Consider the following 23,244-nt stretch of genomic DNA (forward strand, 5'->3'; position numbering starts at 1 on the left):
AAAGAGCCACTCCTCGTGTCCCTGGAACACTGGGAAACCATTCAAGAAGTTCAAAGAGAATAGGCAGTGACATGGTGACACATCATCATCCGGAAGGCTGCCCCTGGAGGCAGGCTCCCAGGAAGGTGTAGTACGGCTGCTGGGAGTGTCACAGGGAAAGAGGTGCTTCCAGAATGCTGGTGTTCCTCCTCCCTCCCCTCTTGCTGTGGTCAGATTCTGGGGCACTCACAAGGCCACATCTGCTAGTGGATAGTGTCCCTGGCACAGGGCTCTGACTGCTGTGCCACCTTGTCAATAGTGAGCGGACCCAGGGCCTTCTCCATGGGAAGGTGACCCAACTCCCTTCTGCTCTAGGAGCCCCCCCACACACACACACACACAAGCAGCCCAGGTAGATGGCCAGAGGGACTTAGGGGGACAGAAACTGTACCTTCGGCTTTAAGCCCAAACCACCTGTTCCTTCCTTACTAGAATTCTGCACTAAGGTTTCAGCCCCAAACAGGGCTAATCATAAAAGGTTCATTCATTTTTCTCTGCAATTGTCCGTTGTGTATGAATCTCCTTGGCATTCGAAACAAGTCTGCCTTCTGGGTCTCTTCATCTCATACCAACCAACAGCATCCAAGCCTCCTGCTACTTCCAAGGTGGCTGCAGGAGCGAGGAGGACGGGAAGAGATGAGGCCCACTCCGTCCAGAACAGCCTAATGTGCTCCTTGAGACTGCACCTCCTGCCCTTGAGGTCAGGGAGGTGGCTGACCTGCTTCAGTGGCTTCAGGCTGACCTGCTCTGGGGCTGCAGGGAGCAGAACTCCTGTAGACCAGGCCTTTGTGTATGGCTCACAGAAGCAGGGCCTGGTTGTCTGGCTGAATTGGTTAGACGCAGACCATTGCCCTTGACAACACCCATTCCTGTCACTTTGAGACCAGTACACATTGTCATGAGGTGCACCATGAGCTCAGTTGAGTGTGGTGCTCAGTTGAGTGTGGCATCCCTTCCAGGGCTGCTAGACAGGAGAAGGCACCACAGACTTGCAGATGTGAACCCACTCCCCCTCTACCCTCCATCGTCAGGCCCTCAAAGACCTGAAGATACCAGCAACCAAGGGAGCTCTGAGAGCCCCCTTTGAGAAAGCAGCACTGCTGGAAATAGGAAGCCAAGTGGGGGTCCCTAGGCAGTCAGGGGTAAGGGTTTGTAACTTCTTTCCAAGGTCACGGCATCACTAATGGTTTGAAAACCCAAGAGCAATGTCACCCCATCTCTACGATGAGTCTGGCAATGTGTGAAGGGACAGGGCAGGAAGATAGGAGGAGGGGTTAGGTATAACCACCTGTAGACACATGAGGTCCTATAGCAGGGGAGTAGAGGGTTCAGGGTGAGGTTCCAGAATAATGGTCATTTGGGGACCAAGAGAGGGTTCAGTCACAGGGGGCAGAGGTGGGAGGAACACCCAGGCTGAACGCTTCGGGAGATCCGTGTGGTCTGCTCACCTAAGCCAGGGGTGCAGCCTTGTAGGAGAAGCAGAGCTCAAACTCACTGGCTAGGTGGGGTGGGTGACATTGAAAGATTGCTTTCAAGAGATTGAAAGCCAAGAGCCAGAAGCTGAGGCGTGATGGAATGCAGACAGGGAGAGGTTGACAGAAGCCACAGGGCACAGGTAATCTCACAGGCAATGCCTTGGTTTCATGCCCCTATGGGGCCAGCTCCATAGTGCAAGGGGCACTACCTCACTTCTCTGTCATCTCTAAGCCGCTGACCTTGAATAGAATTAGTGCTCCAAAGAGTCTAACATGGGCCCCAGCTGAAGAGGATTGCAGGTAAACCAGCTTTCACAGGCACACCACTTCACAGTGCAGGAGGTCCTGTCCCATGCACCACTTCACCTGTGCCATGGTTCTCAAACTTCCCCCCATGGTCATTCTGATGTCAGTGGTCTGGACACACTATGAGAAACACCGATTCAGGGTTTCACAATTCACAATGACCCCATCAGATCGTGTGGTTGCTATATTGCTGTAGTCCCCACTTTTCTGGTAAGGAAACAGGCTCAGCTGAGCTAAGGAACATGTCTACGGTCTTAAGTTATAAAAGTAACCTCAAGCTTTCTTGGGGTCACCACACTAACAGGGGGTTATAGGATCTAGGAGGGTCTAAGTAGGAGAATGGGATGAGCCAGCGCCCCTCTCCCACCCTGCTTTCTCCACCTAAACACACCCTGCTTTTCAGACTCACCCCCACCCAAAATGGCTTCCTTTCATGTCAGCCAACTGCTAGTTCTCCAAGGTTCCTTGCTTCACTGAACCCCTCCTGTTAGTGAAGCATCCCAGAGACCCTATCACTGAACCCCTCCTATTAGTGAAGCATCCCAGAGACCCTAATTCCTGGGAAGGATACAGGCCCGTATGTGGACCAGGAAGTCAAGGAGGTGGGGCTGCAGTATGACTCTTGAGAGTCCTTGCTCCATTAAATTTTTTTTTTAATTTTTTTTCTAATGTTTATTTATTTTTGAGACAGAGACAGACAAAGCATGAACGGGGGAGGGGCAGAGAGAGAGGGAGACACAGAATTGGAAGCAGGCTCCAGGCTCTGAGCCATCAGCCCAGAGCCCTACGTGGGGCTCAAACTCACGGACCGCGAGATCGTGACCTGAGCTGAAGTCCGGACCCTTAACCGACTGAGCCACCCAGGCGCCCCCATTAAATTTTTTAAATTATACTTTACAAATGCATTGATATAAAGATGAATATATTAATATCATATATTAAAACATTTTCTTTGATCTAAAAGTTTATTTATTCTAGCTTTAAAAGAAAACATTTTCATGGGCCTCTCTTGGTAGCAGAAAAATGCCCCACCCCCAAAGATGTCCATGTTTTCTTTTCATACCTGGAATCTGTGTTGATGTTAGAGTACATGGCAAAGGAGAATCAGGGTTGCAGACAGAATGAAGGTTTCACGTCATCTAACTTTAAAATAGGGAGGGGCACCTGGGTGGCTAAGCATCAGACTTCGGTTCAGGTATCTCGCAGCTCTCAAGTTCGAGCCCTGTGTCGGGCTCTGTGCTGACAGCTCAGAACCCGGAGCCTGCTTCGGATTCTGTGTCTCCCTCTCTCTCTGCCCCTCCCCCATTCGTGCTCTGTCTGTATCTCTCAAGAAATGAATACACATTAAAAAAATTTTTTTTTAATTAAAAAAAATTTTTTTTAATTAAAAAAAAATAGGGAGATTACCCATGTATCATCTGGGCAGCCCAAAGTCATCACAGGATCTTTAAAAATGGAACGGGGGGCGCCTGGGTGGCGCAGTCGGTTAAGCGTCCGACTTCAGCCAGGTCACGATCTCGCGGTCCGTGAGTTCGAGCCCCGCGTCAGGCTCTGGGCTGATGGCTCGGAGCCTGGAGCCTGTTTCCGATTCTGTGTCTCCCTCTCTCTCTGCCCCTCCCCCATTCATGCTCTGTCTCTCTCTGTCCCAAAAATAAAAATAAAAAAACGTTGAAAAAAAAAATTAAAAAAAAAAAAATGGAACGGAATCAGAGGAGGCAGTCGGAGAGGTGGCAGCGTGAGAACTCGTCCTAATGTTCCTGGCTTTGAAGATGGAAGAGGCTGCCAGCCAAGGAATGGGCAGTCTTTAGAATCGGTAAGGCTAAGGAACGGATTCCCCCCAGAGCACCCAGAAATTCAGGCACGCATGCTTGCCGACACTAGGAGCTTAAGGCCCATTGAGAGCTCTGCGGACTTCTGATCTCCAGAATCATAAATAAATAAATTTGTGTAAGTTTGTGGTAATTGTCACAGCAGCAATAAGAAACTAACACAACCGCTAAAAGTATGCTGGGCCCCAGGCACTGTGCCCCCTGGCCTGGTGGTCCGCGGACCCCGGGGCAGTCTCGGACCCTGCTCTGCCACTCACCAGCCGCCAACAACACGTGCTGCTTAATGTCTGGGCGCTGTGACGTAGGTGTTGCTTTCCCCCGTCTACCCAGCAACCCAAGGCTTGAGAAGTGAAACAATTCGCTAGTGAGCGTTTTTTGCTCCAGAATCCAGGAAGGGGGGGGGGGGGGGGGGGGCGCGCTGCGTGGCCGCACGACCCTCTGGGTGCGGCGCTGCTCTTCACCACTTGTAATGAAAGGCCCGCGAGGCCACCAGGGGGCAGCAGAGGCCTGACCCCGCCCGCCCGCCGTCCGACTGCGCCTGCGCGGAGCCCGCGGCGGCCGGGGACGGGAAGTGGGCGGGGCCGGCCAGGAGCGGCTCGCGGGGTCCGGAGTGGCGGAGTAGCAGGTGAGGACCTTGGGGTCTGGGGAATGAGGAGCCCGGGGGGGGGGGGGGGGGGGTGGAGGTAGGCGTGGGACCGGAGGGCTGACCGCGCTGGTGTGAGGCTCAGGTGGAGACCTGAGGCATATAGGAGTGAAACGAGGCGCTGAGGAACCAGAGGGTGCGGAATAGGGGGCTGGGGAGGCAGGGAGGCCGAGATGGGAAGACCCAAGGGGTTCAGGGGCCGAGTGGGGAAGCTGAAGAGCGGAGGGAACACTTGGGGGCCTGAGGAACTCGAGGCAGGGAATTGGAGGGCAGGGGAGCCAAGGATGTAGAGTTGGGGGGCCATTGGGCCGACGGGGGTGTGGCCGAGCCGAAGGCCAGGTGGGAACTGGGGGCGGTGAAGCGGAATGGATGCTGAGGGGTGACGTGCCCCCTATTTGCCCGGGCCGAGCTCCCATTCCTAGGACCATCTGGCCTGGACCCACTGCCCTGACCCCTACCCCACCAGTCCCTGCACCTTTGCCAGACCACACCTCTGCCCACGTGCCCCTACCCCAAGGCCTGCCTCCACCCATGGCCCTCTTCCAAGTGTATTTAAAGTGAGTGTTTTAATAAAAGGGAATCCTTGGGCTGCTGCAACTTTAGCCCCAGATGTGTGAAATCTAAATCTCAGGCAGGGAGGTGATGGACTCCACCACCACTGGTAGCTGTGTGACCTCACCCAAGCTTCCCAACCTCTGTGCAATAGGGAGAAATGACACCTGATTGTAGAGATTTTAATGCAGGACCTAACACATAGTGAGGACCGGTTGATGGTGATGGACTCCTCCCCCACAGCCTTCCATCCAGCGGAACACAGGTCCTCATGGTATTTCCTGGGACAAGTTCTGTGGGCCGAGCTGTACTCCCACCATGGGAGATAGAATGTAGGGCCAACACTCTGAGGTCATCTCTAGCTCACTTCTGCCCTTTATGCCCATATCTGGCCTGTTGTCAAATCTCACTCTTTTCTTCCTACAACTGAGCTGAAAGTGACAAAAGGCATCAGAAGACCTCATGTGAGTCCGGCTTTGCCATTTCCTCATGTGTGACCTTAGGCGGGTTGTTACCCTCCGCAAGCCTATTTCTTCATTCGCGGTGTGGCCTGACAGCATGTACTTCGCAGCCTAGTTGTGCAAGAGGTAACAAAACAAATACCAATGTGAATACCACTTTGAAAGTTGTAAACCTCTATACAAGTTCATTTGTAGAATTCCTTTTGAGATATTGCCTGAGGCCAACCCTGTCTTTAAAAACCTTTCTCTGCTGATCCCTGTTCTCCGAAGAATATTTTAACTTCCTCTTTGAAGGTGCCAGTCCTCAGGCTGCTTATCTCAGCCTACACCACCCACTGGCAGTGGCAGAAGGCAGCCAGCATCTTGGCTTCTGCCATCACACTTACCAGGTTCCCTGCACAAAGGGCCATGATAACACCCAAGAAGACAGGGGTGGGCTTCCTGACTTCAGTACAGAGAAAGTAACACCTATAAAAAGTGGTGGTTGCACAACAGTGTTAATGTTCTTGATGTCATAGAACCATAGACCTAAGAATTGGGGTAGAATGATAAATTGTAGGTCATGTATATTTCATCACATTTTTTTTTACATTTATTTATTTTTTGAGAGTCATAGAGCACAAGTTGGGGAGGGGCAGAGAGAGAAGGAGACACAGAATCCGAAGCAGGCTCCAGGCTCTGAGCTGTCAGCACAGAGCGCAACGCGGGTCTCAAACTCACAAACCATGAGATCATGACTTGAGCCAAAGTCGGACGCCTAACCAACTGAGCCACCCAGGCGCCCCTTACCACGTTTTTTAAAGAGAAAAATGTCACGTATGTAGAAAAGGATCTGGAAAATTAACACCATGTTCTTCCCCATGGTTGCTTAGGAATAAAGAAAGAAAATTCTCCATTTATGGACAAATTTTTAAAGATGAAGGCGATACTTTGTAACGATGCAGTTTCCGTTCTTAAGGATTGCTATTTTTTGCATTACTCCTACCTCCTGAAGTCAAGCAGGACTCTCAAGTATTTTGTCCACACGATCTAGAAAAATGCAGTTGTACACATATGCATTAGTTGAGCTTATGAGTCAAAACTGATAAACTAGAGGAAAATAAGTATTTTTTATTTGGGGTCTAGCACATGGAAGACCGTGTGCTAGACCCAAAGGTGTGACAGTTTCAGCAGAGCTTGGATCAAAGAGGTCTGAAGGGCAAAAGGGTATGCCACGAGGCAAGGCACAGGAACTCGGAGGTGAGGGGCTGGACCAGGGTGATGAGCACAGAAATGAAAGAAGGGAAGCCAAGAGGGACTGAATTCCCAGGCTGGTGACCAATGATGGGTGGACAGGGTTTCTGTTGCAGTTAGGGGCCAGGCTCCACAGACTTCCGGGTGTGAACCCCACTGAGGGACTTCCAACAACTCACTTGGTTCTTTTGCTGCAACCCCCACCTGTAAAGGGGGATTAATGACAACAGGTTGCCTGGAGGTGAAAAGACGGAGATGCAGGAAGACTGCCATTGTTGCTGGCAGCCTCGGGCCCCTGGCAGATGTAGGCTGGCGGCACCGTTATGCCGGCCTCCGCGGCTGCCAGCTGACGAGCAGCGTCATTCCCGGAGCCCCGAGGACCCGGCCATGGGCCAAATGTGCCCAGTCTGGTTGAGGCAGGTGACAAGGGGGTTGGTAGCCCAGTGTTCCTCCCATGCCCACCCCTGGGCCTTAATGATTTGCACAGACGTTACGCACAAGCTCCCCTCCTCAGAACCCCTCACCAGTGCACGCAGTCAGGGCCCCCAACGGAGCTCTGGCTCATGTTGCGCCACCTGCCAGCTGGCTGCTGAGACTGTCCCCTCCAGGTGGTCCTGCAAGAGCTCAGGGCCACAGCTCCGTCCCCTGCCCCTCCTAGCACTGGGGCTTTCTCTGGGGCCCCCTTTACTTTCGGAATCTCTCCCTCCTGCCCTCTTCATGCCTTTATCTTTCAGCCCTAGGCTCCTGGAGGCAGGGATTGTTTTGCTTATAACTGTATGGCAGACATCACAGATTTGGAGTTTGTTGAAAAAAAGGACAAGGAAGGAAATTACTCTTGACTTTTACCCCAGCTGGGCCCCAGGGAAGGAAAGCCGTGTCCTGGTTCCTCTCCTGGCCTCTTGCCTCAGCCAGGTGATACAGAGACAAGCCTGGTTGGTCCTCAGCAGGGAGGATGGCTCTGGGCCACCCGCTTGTCTAACAAAGGAAGGCAGCTGGCGCAGGCCCTGGGAATAAGCCAGTCCACACCCTGGCAAATACAGGCCAAGCATGCACACAAGCACTGTCACGCCCGTGCTGCCGTCCCCACTCACCCCTGACCCTTACCCAACTCAGCAGGCATGTCACAGGCTGCCATCCAGGCCTGTGCCTGACCCTGGGCTTGGGGCAGTGGGCATGGGACAGAGACAGAGAGGAGGGGTCACCAACCCCCAGGGAAAGGGGTAGGCTCTGGGGAAGGGGACTTCAGGCACAGAAAACAGCATCCCAAGGAGGTTCCCGCATTCCAGAACATTGAGCAAATGCCCCCTGGCAAGTGAGGTGGCAGGTGAAGGGTCTTGAATTCTGTGCTTTATTTACACGGGGGTGGGGGGGGGGGGAGGAGGGAGTGTCTCAAACTAGGGCCCTCCTGTGCATTTTGGGGAGGTTAGCAAGCAAGCTCTCCTCTCATTTTGGTCTTAATCATACACTTAAGAGGCTCTCTCTTTGTGCCGCCTAAGATTCCAGTGCCTGTAAGAGTATTGTTTCTGGGCTCAGAATTGCTGGGAGGCAGAAGGCATTTCATGAAGGAGGAGTAGGGGTGCAGGCTGTTGCTTGAGGGCAGCTCTGCGGTACTCACATTTGTCTCCCCCCTAAGCAACAGGCCAGAGCTGTTCGCTGGCAGAAGTGGCTTGGCCTCCTTCTCTGCCTGAGGGTGTCAGAGGCTGCTGGGAAATTCACAGTCTTCTTATTTTTCTCTGGCTTGGTTCTCTGTGCTCTGCTGTGCTGTGCGGCTCTGCCAGCCTGCCTTCTCCCCAGTTGACCCTCACCGCCCCCCACAAGGCTCCCAGCCCTTTCTGATCTTCCCAGTTCACAAAGTCTCACCTTTATGGTTAGAATACAGTTTTCCGACCTGCTCTTGTCCTGATTTCTGCTTCTCTTTGACCATCTTTTTTTTTTTTTTTTTTTTACCTGTTTGCCTTTTGTAACCTGGGGTCACATTGTACTTACATCTATTTGTAAGTAAACGTGAAGAATGGCAGTGATTTTAAATCTGTCCCTGTTACCTTCCATCATAAGTGCCCTCATTTCTATATTATTTCTGTGGCCACTTTAAAAAGTCAACTTTTGACAAGTCTCCGAGAGAGGTTTTCTGTTTTTTGTTTGTTTTTTTTTTAATTTTTTTTTTAATGTTTATTTCTTTTTGAGACAGAGACAGAGCATGAGCTGAGGAGAGTAGAGAGAGAGAGGGAGACACAGAAACCGAAGCAGGCTCCAGGCTCCGAGCTATCAGCACAGAGCCCGACGTGGGGCTCGAACTCACAAACTGGGAGATGATGACCTGAGCAGAAGTCAGACACCGAACTGACTGAGCCACCCAGGTGCCCCTGTTTGTTTGTTTTTTGTTTACCTCCCATGTCCTTCCAAATTTCTCCCAGATTAGACGTTGAACTTTCCCTCTCCTTTTCACCCTGTGCTTTTCTGCTTTTTGGGGTTTTTTTCTTAAGTTTATTTATTTTGAGAGAGCAGAGGAGGGGCAGAGAGAGAGAGAGGGAGACCAAGAATCCCAAGTAGGCTCTGCATTGTCAGTGCAGGACCTGACGTGGGGCTCAAACTCACAAACCTGGAGATTAGGCGCCTATGCTCAGGTGGGCTCAGGCGCCTGTGCTTGGTGGCCAGGGTGTGGCACACCTGGATGTGGGGTAGGAAGTGGGGCTTTGAGAGCGAACAGGGAAGGGTGTATGCCAGAAGACAGGCTCCGGACCCATTTGGGTCTGGAGGGCTGAACATGAGAAGCAGCAGTCCAGGCGGGCCACGCAGGAGTCTGACAGACAGGCCTTTGCTGGCCCAAGGGGGCAGGGTAAGGGAAGAAGATGGGCTGGCAGTACATGGAGGTCCTGAGCTGGGAGAGAGGAGCTGGAGGCCCACTTTGGGGAGGATAATAGGGCAGGAGCCATGAGTGAGTGAGGCCCTCGTGGGAGAAGAGCTGGGCAGGGTGGTGATGACTGTGGGCTCCAGAATCCCTCCTGGACCCTACCGTCCATTGTCAAAGGGCTGCCCCTCTCCAAGCCTCACTGTTCCCTTCTATGAAATGGGGGCTCGTCCTGGCTCCCAAGGTTGTTATGGCTTGGCAGCTAGTAAGCCCTTGGCCTTCCTGAGGATGAGGGAGGAAGAGCCTGACAGGTGGGAGCCAGTGCCCAGTAGCCTGGGCTCTCCCTGGTGCTTCTCCTTCAGCCAGGGCTTAGGAGGCCCAGGACTGCTCCTGTTGGAGAAAACACATCACAGATGTCCTCAACTTTCCTGGCTTCTGTCCTGCCCACGCCCCTGGGGTGCCCTGCAGCCTCTGGGGCCCCTTCCTACTCACCCTCTTGTCCATGTCCAAAAACAGCCCAGGGTCGGCCCTGGCACTGTCCAGACTCTTTTTTTTCTTCCCCCAACCGATGTCCCTTCTCTCTTCTATGCTCACAGACCTGATGGTATCACTTCCTCACCTTCTGGCTCCCGAGGTCCCAGGGTCAGGTTGAATTACCTGTTGTGTTTTTTTGCCTCAATGGCCTGGCCCTGGAGTCCCTCTCCTGCCTGCCCTTGGCCATGCCAGCCATCCTCCACCAGGAACACACCTTCCTTCTCTGTCACTTCTCCTTCAGGGCACCCATGTGGCCTCTGATCTCAGCTCTGTCTCCTTCTCTTGGGCCACTTCTCTTGGGCTCCCAAGTATCCCCTCTTGGACCCATGTCAGGACACTGATCAGCGTCGTTGCTCCCACTTACTTGGGTGTTCTGAACTATATGTGAAGCCAGTAGCCCTGCCCTTCTGCCTTGAGGCCCTGGGCTTGGTGTAGTACCTGCCGTATGATGTTTCGAGGTAAAGGAGAGAAAGCAAGGCACCACACACTCAACACTGTGGGGTGAGGGCACAGTTACCCCAAGAGCAGGGCGCTGTTTGCTGACCCTCACGTCTCTCCTCAGAGTGAAGATCACCCAGAACCCCGGCAGAGCTCCCCCGGGATGCTGTGGACATGGCCTCTGGAGACCCACAGCAGAGCAGCCAAATGGCAGAGGAGATCCCGGGCTTCCTGGACGCCTTCCTCCATGACTTCCCAGCCCCACTGAGCCTAGACACCCCTTTGCCATGGAAGGTCCCAGGAACAGTGCTGAGTCAGGAGGAGGTGGAGGGTGAGCTGGCCGAGCTGGCGATGGGCTTCCTGAGCAGCAGGTAAGCGGTGTACCAGCCAGGAGGGGACCACACGGGATGGGAGCAAGGGGCTTGGCATGTGCCATGTGTTGAACTTGACCTCAGCTGCCACTCACCCCACACGTCCTGCCTCCTCTTCCATCCCCATAACCGTGCTGCATTGCTTTCCCAGGGCTGTCATGATAAACTCATAGGCTGGGTGGCTTAGAACAACAGAAATGTATTGTCTCATGGTCCTGGAAGCCAAAAGTCAGGGATCAAGGTGTCAGCGGGGTCATGCTCTCTCAAACAAAGACTGTGGAGAATTAGTTCCAGGCCTTTCTCTTAGCTTCTTGCCAGCAGGCCTTAGTATTCTTTCGCCTGTAGATTCATCACAGCAGTCTGGCCTTCATCATGACATGGCATTCCCCCCGTGTGTCTGTCTTCATGTGGCATTCTCTTTCTGTCTGGGTTTCTTCTCATAAGGACACCGGTCTTATTAGATTTAGGGCCCACCTTGCTCCAGTATGGCCTCATCTTACACCTGCAGAGACCCTAAATCCAAATAAGGTGACATTCTGAGCCACTGCAGGTTAGGACTTCAACATATCTTTTGGGGGGGTGGGGACACAGTTGAACCCATGACAGGTGCAGCAGATCCTGTTTCTGTCCCATTTCACAGATGGGGAGGCAAAGGCCAGGTGAGTTAAGAGACTGGCCAAGGCCTCAGGGTGGGCAAGGGCCAGGCCGTGTGCCTACTACTCTCTCTGCCCGTGGCCACAATGACCAGGTTGTTTTGTCTGCTGTTCACAGGTGGCAGCTGAGGCACAGAGATGAGACACAGCAAGCTTAGCAGATTTGAAGGGAGAAAGAAACAGATCGTAAGGGCTAGTAGGCCATGCAGCATCTGTGTGAACCTCCTTCCTCCCCAGGGGCTGGGCCCACAGTCCCTAGTCACTGTGTCACCCCTAAAGTGGGACACACACCTGGCCTCAGCATACTGGCATTTTATTTTAGTGTCCCCAAGCATGTTTCCTTTGTGGCAGGTCAGCTCTATCCCTGCACACACACCCTGCCCTGAGGGCCTGCTTGGTGGTATCCAGCAGAGTTCAGGACTCTTGCTCACCGCATATGGGGTGGGAGCCTGAGTCAATGAGCGTGAAGGTCAGTGTGAGCTGGCCCATGTCTACCCTGACAGTCCCACAGCCCACAGAGCTCAGGAAGACATGCCCGGTGACCATGTCCTTTTAGGATGTGGCATGTGCAAAGGGTGTTACTGGCTTGTTCTGTTCTGCTTTGAGGAAATATTTTAGAGGCAGGTGGCATAAAGCAAGTTGGTGAAACGTAGTAGGCCAAAGTTGCTAGATTCTGGAGAGGGGAGAGGAGGGCTCCCAGGGCTCTGCCTCCCTCAGGGCCCAGGGCCACAAGGTCTGTCCCCACAGCAGCCGTTGGGACTTCTGTGAGGGCTTAGGGACTGTGGGGGGGGGGGGAATGCAAGCCGGGGAGGATTGGTACCCTGGCTGCCCCTGCATGAGAGCCAAGAGCCTGGGTAGAGTGAGAGCACCAGCATAGTGCCTGCTATGCCAGGGATGAAGACACGTCCACAGGGATAAAGAGAAAGTGACCTGGGGATGGAGGCGGGAGAGAGCCCCAGGCTAGTAGCTCAGAGTCAGAAAAAGGACAAGCTACCAGTGTGAACAGTCAGTCAGCTGCCGGTATGTGGAGGGAAGGACACAGAGGAGGGACATGCCCAGAGGGGCAGGTATCCCGGAAGGTAGGGCTGGTTTTGCTCTGTGGTGATGGAGATGCAAGGGGGTGAGGAAGAGGAGGGCAGCCAGGCAGTGGCAGGAGCAGGTGACCAGCCCTCCTGCCTAGGGATGGGCCTGAGCTGGAGAAGTCAGGGGACAGTTGGAGGGGTCTGCAGAGTGCAGGGCCATGGGGGTGAGGGAGTTTTAGTTATGTCAGAGGCCATGTGTCTCAGGCTACATGGAGAAGAAAAGCAGGACTTGCTTGAGGTGACATGGGACCTCATGAGGCCCTAGTGGCAGTGCCTGGGCTCAGGTGTTGAACAGGCACCCTGTTAATTAGCAGGATGGTGGAGTAGGCCTGAGATCATTAGCCATGAGGGAGAGGCCAAGGGTCATGGCTCCTGTAAACCCCCCAATAAATCCATCTTAAAACACTTTTAAAACATAATATTGTGGGGATGCCTGGGTGGCTCAGTCGGTTAAGCATCCGACTCTTGATGTCAGGTCAGGCCTTGCTCTCGGATTATGAGTTCAAGCCCCAGCGTTGGGCTCCGCGAAACCTACTTAAAACAAAAACGTAATATTGTAAAGGCATGTATTTTCCAGTCATCTTAAGGGATTTATCTTCAGTTATTTTCATCCTTTTCTAGTATTTCTTCCCTGTGTAGACCCTATAGTCACACATGTGGTCACGTGTTGTCTACACTGTGTCTGTCAGTAACACCCCACAGCACGTTCCTGGCAGCTTCCTGGTGGGCTCCTGTCCGTCTGTTTCCTGTTCCTGTCACTGGTGTGCAGGCCCCTGGGTGTAAGGGGCTCTAAGCATAGTGGCGCATGGCATTTTTCCAGATTGTAAATGGTGTCATTCATGAGACTGTTAGGAAGTCAGATCACCAAGTTCAAGGGTGCAATGATTTATATCCTGTCTTCCCCCTTGTTAGTGGTTCTGTGTGCTGTCTCAGGTCCCCAAGCAGTTTGTACCTTACACTATAATTATTCATCTGCATTTCTGTCTTTGCTACTAGACTGCAAACTTGAAAATCCTGAGGCAGGCAAGTGGGACTAGAGCATTTCTTGGGTACCTAGGTCTTGCACACACCTTCTGTTCATTGTAGAATCTTCTGGAATCTTTAGGAGCTCTGACTGCTGCAGGGCCCACGGGCCTGGAGGGTGCACAGGCGGATGACCCCTGAATGGGGGTGGACAGTGCATCCAGGAAGTGAGGCCTGTGGCCTGAGGCCAAGCATTGTCTGAGTCACCACTGCTGGAAGCTGCTTCCCTGACCCTGGTGGCCTCTGTAGGCCTGCAGGAAGTCACAGCACCACCTCCCCGGGAGCAACACCCCTTCTCCCTGCTTGAACAAGGAAAACCAGTAGTTAGCAGGAAATCCCCAAACAGCAGAGGAACTCATTTCTCATGTCTTGGCTGGTTGTTTTCTAAAGGCAGTTCCAGAGGCTTCTGCCCTGAGTCACCTTCTCCTTTTAAATCACAAATTCATCCCAGTAGATTCCTAAGACCGTCTATAGACACACCATGGACACCCAGCCCCCAAAGAGAAGTGACCCATTTGTCTGGCTGTTGGGAAGTGGTTGCCCTTAGGGGAAAGCCAGTTGCATCTGCCCAGCAGAGAATTGCTGGCTACCCTGGGCATTGCCCCCCAGCCCTGAAGAACAGACACACAAGGATGAGCACACATCCTCTGGCCTGTGAAGGGCTCCCACTGGTGGGGAGGCAAATTCTGGGGTCAGGATGCATCTAGAGGTATAGGGACACCAAGGGGATTGACCCCTACACATGGGGGAGCCATGGGAGGCTTTCCATGGACATGGTGTGAGAAGCACCACAGGCCAAGCAATTTAAACACAAAAAATGTGTTGTCTCAGAGTTCTGGAAGCTGTAGTCCAAGATCAGGGAATCAGCAGGGCTGGTTCCTTCTGGTGATTTCTGGCTCATTACCCCAGCCTCTGCCTTCATCTCCGCATAGAGTTCTCCCTTTGTGCATCTGTGTCTGAATTTCCTGTATGTTACTGGATTAGGGACCCACCCTACTCCAGTGTGACCTAATTGCATCTGTTTCTAAATAAGCTCACATTCTGAGGCATTGGTAGTTCGAACTTCAACATATGAATTTGGGGGGGACACAATTCAACCCATAAGACTCAAAACCCTAGAGGTCCCCAGGTGGTATTGGTGACCATGAGCTGTCAACAGTCTGGATACTGGGCAGTTGTCCGGCCCGGTCACGGGGGCCAGCAGACACATCTCTTCCCCACCAGCCCTACCCATGTTTGGTGTAGCTTGGGACCTGATGAATGGCATTGAGTGGATGTCCCATCCAGCTCCTCGAGGCCCGGAGGCTGACCTGCTCCTTGTGGCTGCACATTGTGGTGCGAGCAGTTATCACTACCTCCGGCAGGGCCCCCTGAGTGGAAAGGAGGTCTCTCATCTGGAACATTCGGGTAGGCACTGGGGTATTAGCTTCTGCTGAAGTGCCAGCCCCACTTCACTTCTTGTTCCTGTCCCCAGGAATGCTCCCCCACCACTTGCTTCATGTCTGGCCCACGAGGCGGTTTCCCAGCTGCTGCAGATGGACCTTTCTGAATTCAGGAAATTGCCCAGACAGGAGGAGGAGGAGGAGGAAGATGACAACGAGGAAGAGAAGGCCCCTGTGACCCGTGAGTTCTCTTCCCTCCCTGGCCTGGAGGCTTAGCCCATGACAGACTCACCAGCCAGACAAGGGAAAGGCCTCAGGGAGTGCCAGTTTGGGAGATGTCAGGGCTCACCTGGGCTCCACAGCCTTTCCTATTTTGCTGCTAGAGGGGTGGTCTCAGGCAACATGTGGCTGAGGGCCACAAAAGGGCAGCGCCAGCCACATGTGTTCATGACAATGTGGCAGAATGGAGGTGCAGAGAAAACACACCAGCACAAGGTCAGCAGAGGGAGGGCAGCTGAGCTTCAGAACAGCTCAGGAGATGAATAACGCTTTTCCCGTTTTACATGGGAGGAGACTGAGGTGGTAACTCAGCCACCCACTTGCTCTTCTGCCTCAGCTGACATTGCCCCAGGGTGGCGTGGGAGTCAGGAGGATGACGTGAGCCATTGCTGGGGGCGGCCTCAGGGTCCAGCTGGTAGAAAATGCCAGAGCTTGGGCCCATTGCCTGGGCCGATCCAACTCAGGACACAGTCAGGTGGAGACTCTGCAGTGTCTGAAAGCTGGCTTGGGGATGGGCTGATGGGCCTTGTCTGTCTGCCTCCTCCTGGGAGACTGGCTAGCAGGGTGGGCCCCAAGCCACACCGCCCAGCCTGAGGAACCCAGAAACAGGCATGGCTCTTATTTTGCATGTCTTTCTTTCACTTTCCTAATACAGTAGGATCCCCCCTCTCACCCAAGGGGGATATATTCCAAGACCGCCAGGGGAGGCCTGAAACCTCAAATGGTACCAAACCCTATACATTCTGCATTTTTTCCTATACACACATACCTATGAGCAACTTGAATTTATAAACTAAGCACAGTAAGAGATTAACAACAATAGCTGATACTCAAATAGAACAGTTATAACGATATGCTGTCATAAAAGTGGTATGAGTGTGGTCTCTCTCTGAATATCTTACTGTACTATACTCGCCTTCTTGGTGTTGGTGTGAGATAATTAAATGCCTACATGATGAGATGAAGTAGGTGAATGACCTGGCATTACAGGGTAGCGTTAGGTCACTGTCGACCTTCTGACGATACATCAGGAAGAGGATCATCTTCCAGACCACAGTTGACTGCCTGTACTGAGACCGCGGAAGGCAAGCAGATGGGAGGGGGAGACTACTGCACAATTTGCTGATTCTGTCTCTTTATATATTGCATATAATTACTTCCATCAGGTCACGTATTTATTATCTATGTTACTTTAAGCTTAGCATTAGCACAAGCATTGAGGACAAACCAAGAACAGGCCGGGGAGAAAGAGGAAAAACATGTGGCCTCTCGCTTCAGCAGGTGCCAAGCCCTCCTCAGCCGTGTGCCCTGCCTTTTCCCTGGCTCCCTGCCCACGTTCCATCCCAGCACGGCCTCGCATTCCTGCCTGGGAGCTGGGGGAGACCCAGGCCCACAGTGACAGGCAGCCATTGTCCTCTGCAAAGCCTGCAGGCACACAGCCCCACAAAGGGAGCGCCCCACCCGAGTCCTGGCGGGAAACCAGCGCCACCTGCTGGCAGGAAGGCCCCAGGCGGTGGCTGGCACCCGCAGTGCCCTACACCTGGGGGTTCCCGCAGGCCAGTGAAGGAGGGAGGGGCCCATGTAGGAGGAAATCACAGCCTGCCCCCGCCCTCCACGCAGGCCTGGGCCTGTGGTCTTGATCAGCTATCCCTGTCACTGGAGCAGAACATAGTTAAGTCTATCATTTCGAAGCCATTCATGCAAAATTGGCATCATGGCAGGTGTTATAAGCATCACTGCTCAAGGACAGAGATATGATTAAGACCTCTGTATCTGTGTCAGGTGGGAACGCCAGCCAGCCCCTCCCCAGTGAGCAGGTCCTGTGGGCGCCCGGATGAGGCCCTCAGCCAGACAAGCAGGCATCTCCTGCCAGTGGCATCAGGAGTCTGTGAGCCAGCCGAACCTCCCATTGCTTATCCATTGCTTATCGTTGTCAGTGGTAATTGCCTTTGCTTAAGCCGAGATTCAAGTTCAAACACGCTGACGGAAATGGTAGGACAACCTAAGGCAAGAGGGTACACGGTGCCCTGTGCCTCCCTGGGTGTCTCAGGCCTAATAAAAGCAGAGCCCAGAGGGGGAAGAAAGGAGCCCAACAGCTCAGGTAGTCATACGAGCATAGCCATCTGCAGAGGAGAGAAGGAGGAGACTGGGGGAGGCGGCACTGTGCAGTCCAGCTGAATGACGGTCCTGACTTGTTGGCAGGGGGTTGGTTCACTGGGCCAAGTGCATGTGGACCTGTCTTCCCTGAGCTGAGCCTTCCTGTACCCACAGCCCCTCAGGCCAGTCCTGATGGTCTCCCGTTTCTTGCCAGACACCTGAATGGCCCTTGTGTCCTGGGTATGGTGGCAGTGGCCAGTTCTAGACACCCCCGCCTTGGTGCATGGATTCCCTCAGATGTGTCTTCCCATAGCCTCTTGTGTTCTCAGACCCTCTCTGCCCCCCGCCCCCCCACCTTGTCTCTGCCTCTCTTTTTCTTCTATAGCCACTGCCTTTGGGCAGGAGCTCTTCTCCAACACCCCAAGTCCTATACGTGTGACCTGCGACACTCCTCAGTCTGCCCTCAAATTCCCCACCCCCCCCCAGGTGACTGGCTCTGACTGGCTCTGACTCTGGCTCTGCTGCATGTACCTGGGCCAGCAGGAGTCCCAGGAGGGCTTTACAGGTGGAAATGAACAGAGTCTCTGAGGCATGTCACCTGAGGTTTCCTTGGGACCTGTTCCTTGTTAATCTTTTCTTTAGAAAACAGGTTTAGATAGGATTTTTTTAAATGTTTATTTATTTACTTTGAGAGAGAAAGCAGGAGGGGCAGAGATAGAATCCCTGCGTTGTGAGGGAAGAGCCCAACAAGGGGCTCAATACCATGAACCATGAGATCATGACCTGAACCAAGTTGAGCACCCAACCAAGTCAGCCACTGAGCCTCCGCCCCCACTTTTTTTTTAAGCCATGTTGTAGAAGCTGTTACCTGTTGCTGCATAACAAATTCTCCCAAAATTTAGTGGCTTAAACATTTATTATCCCATGGTTTCTGTGGGTCTGGAATTTGGGAGCAGCTGAGCTGGTAGTTCTGGCCCAGGGTCTCTCAGGAGATTGTGGTCACGAGCTTACAACCAGTGGGGGCAGAAGTTCCATTTCCAAGGTGGTTCAGTCACTTGGCTATTGGCAGGAGGCCTCAGTTCCTTACCACGTGGACCCTCCACAGGGCTTCTTGAGCATCCTCACAGTATGGCAGCCGGCTTCCCTCAGGGCCAGTGATTCACCAGGACAGAGAGAGAGAGACACAGACAGACAGGGAGAAGGAGAGCATGCAAGGTGGGAGCCACAGTGTCTCTTAGGAAGCTGTCATGGTCACTTCCATTTTATTCTGTTTACTAGGAGCAGGTCACTAAGGCCCATGCTTGAGGGAAAGGAAACCGGACTCCCAATCAAAGCATCAATGAATTTATGGGCATATTTTGAAACGATTATTAGGGCTAACACTTGTCATGGAAAATTGAAAAGGTACTAAGAAAGTATTCTTAAGAAAAAAACCTCACAGGCAGAGCTACCACCTGCAGACAACCACTGCTGACATTTTGATTGTATGCCTTTCCTGCATTTTATTTTCCGAGTCCAAGCAGCTAAAGGCTTTTTCATGTCCTCACAATCAAACTGTATGTGGGATTTTCTGTTCTCTTTTTCTCATTTCCTTAATATCATGACATAAGCATTTTACGTGCTCACACACTCTAAAAGGCCATTTTTGTTTTACACTGTAATTTTTTTCCATTAAACTTTATTTTGAGATAACCATAGCCTCACATGCAGTTGTAAGAAATAATACAGAGGGAATCGACTGGGTGGCTCAGTCAGTTAAGCATCCAACTCTAGATTTTGGCTCAGGTCATGATCTCACTATTCGTAGGTTCGAGCCCTGCGTTAGGCTCTGCGCTGTCAACACAGAGCCTGCCTAGGATCCTCTCTTTCCTTCTCTCTCTGTCCCTCCCCGGCTTGTGCTCACTCACACACTCTCTCTCTCTCTCTCTCTCAAAATAAATAAAAGAATAACCATCAAGCCATCATTATTAAAAGAAAAAAAAAAAAGAACACAGAGGGATTCCATGCATCCTTTACCCAGTCCCTCCACAATGGTAACATCTTGAAAAACTATATTTAAATATCATGACCAAGATCTTGACATAGCCAAGATACAGAACAGTTTCATCCTATGAGGATCCCACATTACCCTTTATGGCCACCCTAATACCCCATGCCCTGTCCCTAGTCCTGACAACCATTAATCTTCTCTATTTCTATAATTTTGTCATTTCAAGAATGCCTATGAATGGAATCATAGAATACGTAAGTTTGGGGATAGGCTTTTTTCACTCCACATACTTCTCTGGAGATCCATCCGGGTTTCTGTGACCTGCCAATAGCTCCTTCCTTTCTTTCCTGCTGCGAGCAGTATCCCATGGCATGATGTCCTGAAATTTACCCACTCACATGGTGAAAAACATCTGGGCCATTTCCAGTTTTCACCTATTACAGGTGAAGCTGCTGGGAACACTGACTGGGGCTCACAGGTTTTTGTGTGAGCGTAGCTTTAATTTCTCTGGGATAAAAGCCCAGGGCTGCAGTGGCTGGGCCATGTGGCAGTTGCATGTTTAGTTGTGAAAATCATGATTAATAGCAGCTTAATTCTTCATCAAGAGAATAGAATGTAATTTATTCTGTCACTGGATACATAGTGTTTCTAATTAACACGCAATTATAAATGATTCTTTACTTCATCCTTAAATTATCCTTGCATTTCCAGCTATTTCCTTGGGGTGGGCTCCCACGAGTGGAGTTGCTCACTGTGGGACAGGAGGTTCCTTCCTGTGCATATTGCCAAACCAGACACTGCTGCTGATGACACAGGCTGTCACACATGGTTTATTAGGCTGGTGTGCCTGTTACTAGGCCGGAATGCTCCGGGGGTTCATGGGCTCATGGGGCCTGTGCAGGCCTGTGGTGGGAGCTGTCTGCTAAGCCAAAGGGGCCACAGGGAAGGGGTGGCAGGGAGAGCGAGTGGAGCCCAGCTGGTCTGGTTGGTGCTTCCCTGACAGTCTTCTGTTATACCCATCAGTGCTGGATGCCAAGGGCCTGGCGCGAAGTTTCTTTAACCAGCTCTGGGAAGTATGCAGCCAGTGGCAGAAGCAGGTGCCCTCGAGTGCCCAGGTTCCTCAGCGGCAGTGGCTGGTCTCCATCCATGCCATCCGGAATACTCGCCGCAAAATGGAGGACCGGCACGTGTGCCTTCCTGCCTTCAACCAGCTCTTTGGCCTGTCTGTGAGTGCTCCACCTCTAGTCTTCCACCTCCTGGCCCCCAAGCAGAACAGCCTAGGAGGCCTTGTGCAGGGGGTGGGGGCCACCTGGGGTTCCCATCAGAGCTGCTAGCCAGAGCCGAAGCAGGAGTAACGGCTGTAGCTGTCATCCGAAGGCCAAGGTGCTAAGTGAGGCAGAGCACTTCCCAGGAGGTCTGAGAGACCCGATTCATCGTCCCATCAGTCCTATTCATTGTCCCATCGTCTGGCTTCTGGGCCAGACCAACCGTGGCCACCTTGCTTTCCCAGCTAAAGGACTGAGGAAGGGGAATGGTCTGCCCAAATCTGTTATAAGGGGAGGCCCCAGGATTCTCTCATTTGCCCCAGACTCACAGTTACTGGGCTCTGCTCTATCTCCAGCACTGGGAGCCGCTGGTACATCGCACCTCATTTTATGCTCCAGCAACTCAGTATAGAAGGTGAAACCAACTCCAGAGAGTTGTCCTTTTCCAAATCTTCCAGTTCCTAATGCTTGAGTCAGGTTGACCTATCTGATGGCAGAGTCCATGCTGATTCTTCCAGACCCACCCCAGTCAGCACCTGGACTCTACCCCCAGACAAAGCCTCTGGCCAGGTCACAGCCTTGGTCAGGGCGAAGTCAGTGTGATTCCCACTGCATTCCCTACCAGGACCCCGTGGACCGAGCCTACTTTGCTGTGTTTGATGGCCATGGAGGGGTGGACGCTGCAAGGTATGCTGCTGTACACGTGCACACCAACGTGGCCCACCGGCCGGAGCTGCCCACAGACCCCGCGGGAGCCCTCAGAGAAGCCTTCCGGCACACAGATGAGATGTTCCTCTGGAAAGCCAAGCGAGAGGTGAGAACCAGTGAATGGGCCTCATGTGCAGTTTGGGGCCAATAGCCATTAGCATCAGAGAGGCCCAGCCCTTGCCAAAGGAAGGAAATCAAAGCGATTGGTGGTGTCAGAAGGTCCTCACTAGGGGCGCCTGGGTTGGGCATCCAGCTTCTGCTCAGGTCAGGATCTCATGGTTCGTGAGTTCGAGCCCCACATTGGGCTCTGCTGACAGCTGAGCTTGCTTCAGATTCTGTGTCTCCCTCTCTCTGCCCCTCCCCTGCTCACACTCTCTCTCTCTCTCAAATATAAATAAAACATTTTTAAAAATTATAAAAAAAAAAAGAAGGTCCTCACTAAACTCTGTTGGCAATCAAATCACTTCATTCTTATGGTAAAAGGGGGCTTGTTTTCCATTTGAATAAAAGTCACATAAAGCATGCATCTGGTCTTGCATGCCTGGCCCCACTGGTGGGTATGCAGGCCTCACAGGGAAGGTCAGTCTATTTTAAAATGTGCCAAGGATTCTCTTTTAATCAGGGATGGCAAGGTGACAGGCACAAACACCTGCCTTGGAAGAAGAGTTTTATTATTTACAGTGCCCAAGAGGAGATATCACACCATGCAAGGCCATATGGGGGGGCACCAGGGTTGGTCAGGAGGCAGAGGGAGAGAGCACAGCATGACTGGAGCCTTTGCTCTGGCCTCACAGGAGGGCCTGGATGAGGCAGAGCAGGCAAGTCACAAGTTTGGATGGTTTGAATAACCTGATGGGCTCTGGACTACAGACAGGGGCAGTCCCCAGCCATCCAGGCCAGGGGAAGCAGCCTGATGGGAGAAACAGAGGAGATGGTTGAGGAAGTGGGTTCAGACCAGCTGGCTCATACATGAAGGTTGCATCCCTGGGGGAAGACATTTCCTGTCCTGGGACAGGCACTCTTTAGAATTAGCAAGTACCCCAGTTTGTCAAAGCATGAGAAAATACAATATGGGGTGCCTGGGTGGCTCAGTCTGTTGAGCATCTGACTTTGGCTCAGGTCATGATCTCATGGTTAGCAAAGAGCCAGCAAAGAGCCTGAAGAGCTGCCAGCAAAGAGCCAGCAAAGAGCCTGAAGAGCCTGCTTCAGATCCTTGGTCTCCCTCTGTCTCTGCCCTTCCCCCGCTTGCGTGTATGTGTGTGTGCGCGCGCATGTGCGCTCTCTCTCACAAAAATAAACATTTTTTAAAAATTAAAAAGAAAGGAAAATACAAAAAATAAAGCCCATGATTAATACCTTCCCTTGCTCACCCAAGCAGAGTCTTGGCAAGCTGCTGGTGTCCACTGGGTATATTCTTTCTTTAGGAATTAGAACCGTGTAGGGGTGAGGCACTTGTTTCTGAAAGAAGCCATCCAGCCCCTCCTCTGTGAACTTAACCACCCACTGAACCTTACATGCAGAATGCAGAACTTCTGTGGGGCCCTCCTAGCAGCCCCGTGAGGTAGCTACTAAAATTTTGTCCATTTTAGACTTGGAGAAACTGAGGCTGAGAGAGCTTAAAGGATGTGCCCCAGTTGACATGGCTCGTAAGGAGACTTAGAAGGGGGTATACTGTCCTCAGACACTCTAAGCACGGGCCTCAATGGAAATCAGCAAAGCCATACTTTACATCTTTTTTTTTTTTAATTAATTTTTTTTTTAATTTTTTTATGTTTATTCATTTTTGAAAGAGAGAGACAGAGCACAAGGAGGATTGGGGCAGAGAGAGGTTGGGGGGGGATGGCGGGGGAGACACAGAATCTGAAGCAGGCTCCAAGCTCTAAGCTGTCAGCACAGAGCCTGACGTGGGGCTCGAACTCACGAACCGTGAGATCATGACCTGAGCCGAAATCTGATGCTCAACCGACTGAGCCACCCAGGCGCCCCCTTTTTTTAGTTTTGTTTTTTTTTTTTTTTTTTTTAATTTTTTTTTTTTT

The 23,244-nt window shown here is 52.2% G+C and overlaps 1 protein-coding gene across 3 annotated transcripts in view; it reads left to right on the plus strand.

Annotated features, from left to right (window-relative positions):
* The first annotated feature begins 4,215 nt into the window (after positions 1–4,215).
* The window catches only part of PPM1F (protein phosphatase, Mg2+/Mn2+ dependent 1F), a 31,642-nt gene continuing 12,613 nt past the window's right edge, over positions 4,216–23,244 (plus strand). The window contains exons 1-6 of one of the 3 annotated variants that reach the window (XM_049620533.1): positions 4,223–4,274; positions 8,727–8,895; positions 10,483–10,729; positions 14,962–15,110; positions 20,259–20,461; positions 21,126–21,314. In XM_049620533.1, coding sequence (XP_049476490.1) covers positions 10,533–10,729; positions 14,962–15,110; positions 20,259–20,461; positions 21,126–21,314 — 738 coding nt within the window. In that variant the 5' untranslated portion in view covers positions 4,223–4,274; positions 8,727–8,895; positions 10,483–10,532. Of the gene's footprint in view, positions 4,275–4,390; positions 5,432–8,726; positions 8,896–10,482; positions 10,730–14,961; positions 15,111–20,258; positions 20,462–21,125; positions 21,315–23,244 lie in introns of those variants that run through there. The other 2 variants (XM_049620534.1, XM_049620535.1) reach the window with 2 other exon arrangements.

The sequence above is a fragment of the Panthera uncia genome (genome assembly GCF_023721935.1).
Source record: "Panthera uncia isolate 11264 chromosome D3 unlocalized genomic scaffold, Puncia_PCG_1.0 HiC_scaffold_8, whole genome shotgun sequence".
NCBI lineage: Eukaryota > Metazoa > Chordata > Mammalia > Carnivora > Felidae > Panthera > Panthera uncia.